Below are 11,049 nucleotides of genomic sequence, written 5' to 3'. Positions count from 1 at the left end.
GGGAACCGCGGTGAGCGTGTTTCGGGAATCGGGGGTGGAGGGTGGAGGTGTGAGGGCCGAGGGCCACCTCCACCCAAGAGCTCTTGGCTTTATTTTAACATTGCCGATGAGAGCAAACGCACTTTTTATTTCTTCTCATGCAATGTGATGAAAATGAGAAGATGTAAGTTGGTGCGTGACGGATGCAGAAAAACAGACATGACCACTAAGGTTGCAGCCAATCACCAACAACGATGGCAACCTCTAGAGTACTCCAAAGTACCTCAATGATTGGCATTACTCCTAGTCTACTTCCTCTTTATCCGTCTTGTGCTTTCAAAATCATTCCGAGAAGTAACTTCACCTCATCGTCAATCTGTAAGAATACTGGATTGCCATTGACAGGTGGCTCGACCATGATATGATGGCGGACTCCAGAGTACTCCAAATACTCCAGAATACTCTGACTGGCATGGTTCCCAGTCTACTTCCTCTTGGAATTCACCCTCCCTGTAGTTTCAGGGTCACTCCAAGCAGTAAGTGCACCTCATTGTTGGCCTGTACAAATACTGGATTGTGTTGTGCAAGCGGGTCGACCATAAGAACAATGTTGGACTCTGGAGTACTCCAGAGTACTCGGACCAGTATGACTTGCAGTCTACATCCTCCCAGAATTCACTGGTCTTGTAGTTCGGGGTCACTCTAAGCCAGGCCTGGCCAACCTGTGGCTCCCAAGCCACAGGCGGCTCTTACGTTCATGTCGATTTTTGTATTTGTGTGGTTTTTTTTTGCTGTGCGCGGAGAACACTGGAGCGGCACATGATTGCACAAGTAAAAAACACACAAACACAACAGTCGACATGAACGTAAGAGCCCCATGTGGCTCAGGAGCCACAGGTTGGCCAGGCCTGCTCTAAGCCGTATCTGCGCCTCATCAGTACCCAAGTTTGTTGTTGGGCCCGGACAGGAAGTGATTCTTTAGCTTATCTCCAAACCACAGTGCCAGCTACTGGCCTGGCATGTGAAGGACGGCATTCCCGGTGTTTCCCACAGCAGCCCGGGGTGCTCGGAGGTTGCTCTCAAACCATCTGGAACTGTTTGAAACCGACGACCAAGAGCAAAATGCAACACTGCACCCCTGAATTGGACAGGTAACATTGAGATTAATGTGTCGATTGTGTAACAGAAGACGGCAGTGTGCGTTGCCGAGAGGGCCAGCGGAAAATTTCCAACCCTCCAGGAGAGAGAGCCGATGTACCTGGATGTTTCCACTGGTTGCACCGGATGGGCCTGCAGTGAATTTGTAACGGTCCCGGCCCTCGGTTGCGTCCAAACATCTGCCTTCTGGCCCAGCTGGCAGAGACAAGGAGCTGCCATGACGGCTCTGTCGCAAGAGTGATGAAACTTCTCCTCGCCCCAGACGTCACTCCTACCGCCCACTAGAATTTTTCCTTCACGAACTCAATTCAACCCTGATTACGTTGCAACGCAATTCTTTTGTCAGGTAGTTTTGCTTTTCTTGCTTCTTTCCAGGTGATTCACACTTTTGCTCTTGGCTGCCACGAGTGACTGACCCGCCGGTGGAAAGTTACCCGTGTGATGCAAATACCTCCGTCACGCGTGAATACAACCGGTGTGGCACAAAATAACACCTGAGGGGAAAACTTGTTCTGTCGGACATGTGTGTGTAGTGTGTGTGTATGTGTGTGTGTGTGTGTGTGTGTGTGAAAATACCCCAAATCCACCATGAATTGACCCGAAATTATTCAGAGATGTTCTAAAATAGCACCAAAGTGACAAAGCAGTGACAGGAAGCGGCCCATTTCTTGCTAAAGTATATCATATTTCACACTCATCGTTGCATGACGTTTCAATTCAACGTCGATGTAAAGCATTTCGATTCACGATGATGGTTCCCACCTCCGCCAACGCATCCAGTTTACCCAAGCAGCCGGTCCGGAGGGAGATTAGCGTGCCAGAACCTTCCCTGAGAAGCTTCGGCTGATGACCGGCGGACGCAGAGGGGGTCATGGCCATGTTTTTTTTTCGCTGTTGCAGTAGCCAAGGCCTTGCCAGAATAACACTGGTTATTCTGACTGGTGGACTTGTTTACACATTATTCAACTTAAAATGATTAAAGCTACAACCAGGAGCGGCGGCCCACATTGAACATATTGCACATGATCGCAAATATCCCTCAAAATCCCCGCGCTTTCATGACTTGTGCAATACCGCCTCCCACAGGAGGAGAGAAGAATCTGTCAGCTTGGATCGTAAACTGCAAAAATTCATCTTCCGCTCCATCTTCTCACCACGTTAGAAAACATCTCCGCGATTCCACGCGGGTTCAGCTGGCTCCCTGGCCGTGGTTTCGCCGGAGGAGCGATCGAGCCAAAGAACGTGCAAACACGCAAATTCGGAGGAGTACGATGCCCCGGTGGCTCGGTATTGTTTCAGCTGGTCGAGGCGAGGAGGGAGAAGCCCTGGTGGGCCAGTGAAAACAACACCGGCTGTACAGGAGGAGGCCAGATCAGGGAGGTGCCGGAGTAAAACCGGCCCAGAAGAAGAGACAAAATAACGATGGAGCCAGCAGTTTAGGGGCGTCAATCAGACGGCGGCGTCGTCCCACGGGTGGGAATGTTTGTGGGACCCGAGCGTTGAGATAGAAACGAGAAGGTCTGTGGATTTCGACCATCCTCGAATTCTCTCCTCCGCTTGGTAAACAAGATCATCAGCAATCTGCCTGCGTGTGTGGTCTGACCCCAGACGTCCTTCATATATCCTGAGAAATCCCTCGGTAGTTTCAATACTTCTGGGTCAACAGACAAATACCACAATGTTATAATGGTCAAATGTGCTCTCCAATTTTAACGGCGTTTTAATGATAGTCTGAGAGTTGCTCTGGATTTTTGTGCAACACTGGTGACTCCCTGTGTTGTTCACATCCCTTCAAGTTTGTGCACCCGGTTAAGAATGTTCAGGGTGGGTGTGAAGTGTGTGGTCGTCATGGATTTTGCACCTGGAGCTGCGATGATACTTTATTCGATATGAAAAGACGCATACCGATACACGTTATCACTCCAAGATCCCCTTGCTTTCTCTTCATGTTTTCCGTCTTCCACCCGCAGTCCGTACATGAATCCATCCATCCATCCATCCATCCATCCATCCATCTTCCCCGCTTATTCGGAGTCATGTCGTGGGGGCAGCACCAGCAGCAGTGAGGCCCAGACCTCCTTCTCCCCCGTGGTCCAGCTCCTCTGGGGGGACTGCAAGGCGTTCCCAGGCCAGCCTGGAGACATAGTCTCTCCAGCGTGTCCTGGGTCTTCCCCGCGGTCTCCTCCCAGATGGACATGTCCGGAATACCTCCCCCGGGAGGCGTCTAGGAGGCATCCTGACCAGATGCCCGAGCTACCTCATCTGATTCCTCTCTATGCGGAGGAGCAGCTGCTCTACTCCGAGCTCCTCGCGGATGACCGAACTTCTCACCCCATCTCTGAGGGATAGTTTGTCCACCCAGCGGAGGAAACTCATTTCGGCCGCTTGTATCCGCGATACCGTTCTTTCGGTCACAACCCACAGCTCGTGACCATGGGTGAGAGTGGGAACGTAGCTCAACCGGTAAATTGAGAGCTTCGCCTTTTGGTTCAGCTCCCTCTTCACCACGACAGATCCGATCCGCCTGTCGATCCCCCGCTCCATCCTTCCCTCAATTGTGAACAAGACCCCGAGATACTTGAACTCCTCCACTTGGGGCAGGACTTCTTCCCCGACCCGGAGTGGGCATTTCACGTGTTACCGGTTGAGCACATGGTCTCGGATTTGGAGGTGCTGATCCTGATCCAGGCCGCTTCAAACTCGGCTGCGAACCATTCCAGCAAGAGCTGGAAATACTAGAATCTGAGGAAGCTCCTCAGCATCATGGACAATGTCCATCACCCCCTGCATGCCACATTGACATCATGTCAGAGCTCTCTCAGCTGTAGAGTGAAACCACAGAGGAGCTCCACTGAGCGCCACAGGAGGTCTTTCCTACCTGAGGCTATCAGACTTTTTAATTCCTCTGCTTTCAGCCGCAGGGGAATCTCAAATCTCAAATCTCAATCTTGAACCTTAAAAAAAAAAAAAAAAAAAAATCTCACCCACTAACTGTAAATTGTAATAATTTATCTGTATATGTTCATCTGTGCAATATTTCATTTCATAACAGCTTCATATACAATATTTTTTCATACTCTTGTGCACTCTTATCTTTCACTAGGTACTTAAGACCTTAAGACACTTTATAATCTTCACTTGTTACTTAAGACACTTTATAGTTTATTTGTATTTCTTATTCTCCCCTTTTTTAACGTTTATACAATTTTCTCCTTTTATCTATTATTGTTTTTTTTCTTGTAACTCTTGCAGTTCTTATTCTCTTATTCTTAGGATTTATAAATGTAAATACTGTAATTGTAGTACCAGTAGCAGCCACCGGGGGGCAGTGTTGGTTGTTTAAGCAGCACGTCGACATCTCAAGAAGAAGAATCGGTTGCGTGGGTGGAAAGGGACGTTGCAGTCCAACACTGTCTGTTTATGTCGTGGCGGGAAAACTCCTAGTTTTAAAGGTAAGTCTAGGTCATTTCATGTGAAATAAAGAAGGAGTTTAGCGGCGTATTTTTTAATACTTGTTAAGTGAAGTAGCCTTTTTAATTTGCTATCAATCCTTACGGGTGACTTGCTTTACGATAGGAACGTTAGCAACAAGAATGCCCACCGAGCAAACTAGCGGGCCCTAGCAACGTCCAAACAAAATACTCAGTATTTGCCTCCTCATTTTATAAACACCTAAATTATTTTAATTTGGTTTTAATACTGCTTTAATTCTTCAGTTAGTCGCTGGGCGAGGAGGGTTACTTTCGCGACCTAGCATGTTGGGGTAATATCCTCTTTGCCTGTTCCTTCCGACCGCAGTGTTTAAACGCGACAAATTCAACTGCTCTTAAAAGTACGAATAAGATATACAAACTTTTTAGAAATACTTGAAATCCTCTTGTATTACTTGTACTTGCATGGCAGTACATATCAACACACACCACTGCTCCCTTTAAAGAGGGTCATATAAACCGTCGAGTTTAAGCTAGCTGGAAGGCAGTTGAGATATTCCGTATTCCGAGTCAATAAATTGCTAATATAATTTGGTTTTCATGTTTGTAAAGATCATGTCATTATGAAAAGTTGAGCTAAAAGAGCTCCTGTCTGACATGATACCGGCCGTAAAGTTGGTTTAGTCTAATATTAATCATTTTCGTTGTCTTTTGCTTTTTTGCACGGCAAATCAACTTCCCCCATCTAGCCCTATTCTTTGTATCCTCTCCTCTCACGCCAACTAACTTCATGTCCTCATTCCCTCCGTCTAAAAAAATCTCTCAGGTCTTCCTCCAGACTTCCTGCCCGCCAGGTCCAATTTCAACCAGATCTTCGTCCACCATGCTCTGTCCATGTCCAAACCTTCACTGTTCTGACTAACTCCATTTAACATGCCCTGTCTCTCTGATAGACACATTCACAATCTCTCCCAAAGAGAACATGGAAATGTCTGAATAATTGCATTTTGATCCCAACTTGATTAGTTTAGTTATTTAATAACGTGATGAGTCTCAGACTTTTTCCTTTTTTGTAATATGTGATTCCCCCTCCCCAGCTGGGCCCCGCTGAACCATGTCCTTCAAACACAAGACTGCGGTCAAACCCAGAGTCTCCCCAATCCTGTTCCTAACTGTGGAGGGCAAACCCATGATGTTCTACCTGCGGCCGGGACCCCTCAAGCGCGAGCTCCAGCCCCTCATCAGAGGCGGGGGAGGCAGGCTGTGCAATCTCCAGCAGCCGAACTCAATTCTGCTCATCGATCCAAAGGAAAAAGCCTCCATTCCTGCAGACGTCGTCTCCAGGTAACCAAACCTGCTGACATTAAACAACTATACAAAACACAATCACTACATAAGAATGCACTACGAGTGCATCAGCTCAGGAGTTTTCTGAGATACAAGCCGTTGCTTCGCAGAGTTTTTTGGATGGATGAAGTGCTGTGTAAAGACAATGGGACGAGCTGCCTGCTACTTGGTAGCCCAGGGAAAAACATGAGGTGTCCATGTTGTGGTCTCGTCCATGAAGAGATGAAGTTGTTGAAGAGACGGGGTGAAGGAGAGCATCATCTGTGAGAAGGCAAGGATTTTGTGCAGCAAAGGGTGGGAAGGTTGACGGATGAGGCGTCAGAGTTGTCATTCAAAGCTGGTCGGGGACGGTTTGATGGTTTTAAAGAAGAACGGCTTCACTCCATCCATAAAGAGAGTTTCGACAAAAAGTGCAGAAAAGTGTGCTTGTTACATTTGGTAACACATAATAAAAGGATCGATTGTCCGATTTGATCAGTACTTGTACCAGCTACATAAAATTGCTAATAAAATCTGTCAACTACTTTGCATAAATTGGAAAACAAAGACGTTCATTCTTACAGCGCCATTGTTGTTCAAGTCGCAATGCCGTTTGGATATTGATGTCATATGCTTGCACTGGGCTCGGCCCCGTCAGCGCTAGAAGATGTTGTTTGTCCGACTTCCCGTTTGAACCCGTGAGTGAGGTGAACGCTGAAGACAAGGCAAAATGAAGACGAGCGAAGAGGCAAGGGTCAGCCAGTCACCAGTGTGTGTGCGGCAACTGTGGTGTTGTGTCGACAGAGAGAACGCCTGTTGTAAGGAGCTCCACTTTTTGTCATCAGCTGTCCAAGGTCATCATATCTAACCCTCCTTTGACTAGACGACCATCTTCACATATAATTTCAGCTAGTAGAACCATCCACTGTTGCGTGTTTTATATATTACCAGGATAACAAACGCCTTTATTAGATATCGATGAGTTTGTCGGGCGACTTGTTGTCAGCATCCTCCTCGGTCGTGCTGCTGCCGGTCTTTGGTCATCAGATGCTACCTCTTCAGGAGGAGCGGGTCGTTTGACATCCTCGCAGAGGTATTTCCAGTGTCTCCTGCCTGTGGTGTTTTTCTTCCAGCGCCACTCGTTTCCCGAGGGTTTTCTGTGTGCTTGTAGGCATGGCATATGGTTTAAGTCTCTTTTTAAAAGCAATTTCCCACTCCTTTATTCTCTTCTTGCTGTGAAGACTTCCATCACTCTCTTTGTTTCCCTCGGACTCGAAATTGCTCCAAAGGAGCACGACGTGGCAGTATTAGCGTATTCTGTACAACCAATGTTAACACTAGCGGGAAGCCAAAGTTAACACAGTGCAGCCCAGCAAGCATTGTGGTAAAACAATGCCTGTGCTCATAGGTTAGAATATGTGTTATAAGTTGGGGTTTTTAAAGAAATAATTATTCTTCATGCTTTTTCTAACAGCACATTCTAATATGACAAACATTTAAGCATATTTGTGCCAATCACTCCTCCCTGTCTGGGTTCCCTTTAAGTTATGCAATAGAGCACCCAATTACAAACATCTTCCAATCTACCAGGTAAATGCACGTAATAAAACCACCCTATTCCTTTATATTCTCTTTTATAATATATTATTATTTTCATATATCATTTGCTATTTATAATGTATGTTTTTCTTTTTTAATATCACAAAGTCATGGCATTTCAGGTCATTTTAAAGGGGATCTTTCATTTCACATACGAGCAAATCACAATTCAGATGTTGATGTTGAGACATTGAGGCTCCTGTGTGACCCCTCCCTCCCCTTCCTCCTCAGGTATGTGTCCACTCAGTACATCCGTGACTGTGTGGAGAAAGAAGAGCAGCTGAATGTGGAAGACTACAGGTTAACTCCAGAGTCGGTCCAGAGGTCCTCCGCCAAATCCAGCAGAGGCAGGACTCCAAGACCTTATGAAGGTCTGGTGACTGCTGTTGTCAGCGCAACATTAGCGTAGCTATCATCTGTAGCCTGCTCCGTTCTTATATCCATGGTCTGTGTGTTTGGACCCAGGCAGAACCAGCTACACCTCGGAGGAGGACGCCGCCATTATGAGTTACATCCGCGGCCGCAAATCAGAAGTCGGTGGGAACCGACTGTGGCAGCAGATGGAGAAGCAGCGTGTGACCGGTCACAGCTGGCAGTCCATGAAATACCGCTACAGAGTGCAACTGGCTCAGAGGCAGTCCGAGGAGGAAGAGGAGAAGGCGGAGGCCTTGGCAGGCGACACGGGGACGGAACAGGCCAAGGTCATTTGCTCAGACGGGGTTCCCACTTGTGGAGCGGCTTCTGCTGTGTGCTGTATGTTGCTCCTCAGAAGACGAGCAGGGCTTTGAGAACACCACTAGGTGGCACCAAAGGCCAGGATTTAAAATATGAGATTTTTTTTTCCCTTCCCAAGCCTGTTTGTAACTATGAGGCCTTTGTTTTTTTTTTGGAGAATTCCAAACACAGCAGTGGATCGGGATCCAGAAAGCTGTTCTCTGTCTGGGTCTGAGATGATGGAGGCAAACAACCCTCCAGGGATGGAGATTAAATCTTGACTGTTTATAGATGGTAGCTAACTGCTTCTGTCTAGACTTAATGGTGCTATGAGAAGGACATAGAGTTGCAGGGTTTATGGGTTGTAAACTAACAGACCGGGCTGAGATGATTGAGTGTGTTCCTTCAGGTGGACGAACCGGTCGCACCCGCAGACAGCGAGCAGACGGAAAACGTCAAGGCCGAGGTGACCGTCACCCCTCCGCCGGAAGCGCAGTGCACGGAGCCATCAGAACCAGCGTCCCAGACTGAGGACGTCACACAGGTGGAGACTGACCAGGAGGAGATGCAGTGTTGCGCCCCAGCAGAGGGACCTCAGCTCCAGAGAGAAGCTGACTCCAGCCCAAGTGATGGATCTCCACACGGAGACGCTGACCCCGGCCCAGCTGATGGACCTCCTCCTCAGGGAGACGCTGACCCCGGCCCAGCTGATGGACCTCCTCCTCAGGGAGACGCTGACCCCGGCCCAGCTGATGGACCTCCTCCTCAGGGAGACGCTGACCACGGCCCAGCTGATGGACCTCCTCCTCAGGGAGATGCTGACCTTGGCCCAGCTGATGGTTCTTCTCCTCAGATAGCTGCTGACCTCCGCACCCACCCCGAAGCCACCCCCCAAACAGAAAGTGTGTCAGGTGAAGCAGGCGTTCCGGGTGCCGGCTTGTCTCAAAACACACAAAGGCAGATGAAGAAGCCGGTGGAACCGCTGCGCCGGGCAACCTGCAGGGCGCTGGATTTTCAGCCGAAGGTCTACAGCAAGAAGCTCAGGTCCTCCTCTGACGAAGAACCGTGCACGTCTCCGCCGCCCTCCAAGAAGACAAAGCCAAAGGCGAGGCCCAATCCCCCAGAGGACGCAAAGGAGGGCTCGCCGCCTTCCAAGAGGCCGAGGGGGATGAAGAGTCCACCGGCAGTGGGCCGTGATCAGGATCCCGTTCCCAAAGCAGCTCCAGCCGGTACGACGGCCCCCTCCCGGCCAGGAGATGACAGCATGCTTGTCCTCTCCGAGAACCCCGGTCTCACCTGTCCTCGTTTGGTTTGCAGATACAGGCTCACCCCCGGTGGGCCACGGCACGAAAACGACGCTGGGGATCCTCGAGTTGGCGACGAAGGAGTTCGAGGATGGCAGCGGGGTGAGGCGGCGCTTAGAAGTAGATGTCAAGTCTAGCTTCATGTCTGGTGTTGACATTCTGATAAAGTGGACAGCTCTGAACGTTTGCCCGCAAACCCTGGAAAGCATTGACTGGTATTCCAGCTGTGCAAAAACACAGAAGGAGAAGCTCAAGAAGATTTTTACATTTGATGTATGGAAGAGATTACATCTTCTTGTTTATTGGCATGGAGTTTCCTTTCCGTAGGAAGGATCATCTCCAATGTTCCGAGAAGAACCGCTGGTGCTTTAAGACCTCTTCTCTTTCTGTGTCCCAGTTCGAGGAGGAGATGGAGGTTTGCCAGGACCCTCCTGAAGCTGGATCGGTACCACCAACATTGGCAGAACCCCCCCTCCCCTGTCCAGAAGCCGCCGCAGATACCGCGTCCACGTCGTCTGAGCCCGAACCTGAACCCGAACCTGAACCCGAGCCTGAACTCGCTCCCCGGCAGGAGATCCCGAACTGCAGCAGCAGCACCCAACCGGAGGCGGAAGGAGTGGCGGTGGCCCAGTCCTCCTCCAAGGCCCACCTCTTCGTGTTCCAGCAGGACACCCAGGAGGAACCTTCTCAGTCCATCATCGAACAGGCGGCAGCTGCAGCTCCGTCCTGGACTCAGCTGCAGATGGAGGAAGATAAGCAGCGAATGAAAGAGCTGATGAAGCAGACGAAGCAGGTGAGCACATCCGAGGGCCCTAACACAACGTCGGCTCTCCATGGATCGACCGCTTCCTGTGTTCCAACACCCCTCGGTGTGACGTGGTTCGGGGTTTTCGGGGAACCCCCCGTATCTCCAAGAAACCCTCGCACTGCAACTTCCTGGTTTCTATTCTGTCTTCAGGACTTAGCTTCTGTGACCAAAGCCCTGCTCAAGACCAGCGGCGACTTCCGTGCCGCGCAGGACCTTCTCTCCAACCCCTCGTCCTTTCAGGGGCCTTTTTGGGATCGACACGACGACAGCCTCTTGTCGTCTGCCTCCCCCGCCGACCGCCAAGAGCTGCAGGAAAAGTACGGTAAGAACGGCGTCGCCAAGAGGATCGCGTTCCTGGAGACGGAGCGGTGAGAGTCCGTCACTTCCTGTTCCACCACCTGAGGGTTCTTAAAACCTGACAGAAGAACCTTCTTCTTAATGACTGCGTGTGCCTTTTAAACCCGCCTCAGCTTAAAGACAGTTCCACACACGCTCCCTTTTAAGGCGATTGAAGGAGTAACTTGTTTTTACCGAGCTTCTGCGCTTTCAGGAAACTGGAAGCCGGATGAGCAAAGGAATAAATATTTTTTCTGTTCTACATTCGTCCTTTGGACTGTACCACTTGTTAATAGCGGGGGTTCATTGGAGACGGGCCACCAGTTTTGATAACTAAAGAGGTGTGATCTGCAAACTTTTTTATCCCTTAAAAACGAGAACAGTAGACATGTTG

At 49.4% G+C, this 11,049-nt stretch overlaps 1 protein-coding gene across 1 annotated transcript; it reads left to right on the top strand.

Moving 5' to 3' along the window:
- The first annotated feature begins 4,503 nt into the window (after positions 1 to 4,503).
- Positions 4,504 to 10,922, top strand: terf2ip (telomeric repeat binding factor 2, interacting protein). Its single transcript, XM_086149641.1, has 8 exons — positions 4,504 to 4,589; positions 5,666 to 5,912; positions 7,725 to 7,864; positions 7,959 to 8,194; positions 8,617 to 9,436; positions 9,525 to 9,613; positions 9,909 to 10,304; positions 10,470 to 10,922. Exons 2-8 carry the CDS (start codon positions 5,683 to 5,685, stop codon positions 10,689 to 10,691), a joined length of 2,133 nt encoding a protein of 710 aa, XP_086005767.1. The 5' UTR covers positions 4,504 to 4,589; positions 5,666 to 5,682; the 3' UTR covers positions 10,692 to 10,922.
- The last annotated feature ends 127 nt before the right edge of the window (positions 10,923 to 11,049 follow it).

This window comes from Fistularia commersonii, chromosome 7, assembly GCF_037954325.1.
Source record: "Fistularia commersonii isolate RoL2024-O1a breed Wild chromosome 7, RoL_Fcom_v1.0, whole genome shotgun sequence".
In the NCBI taxonomy this organism is placed as follows: Eukaryota; Metazoa; Chordata; class Actinopteri; order Syngnathiformes; family Fistulariidae; genus Fistularia; species Fistularia commersonii.
This window is presented reverse-complemented; position numbering and strand designations above follow the sequence as displayed.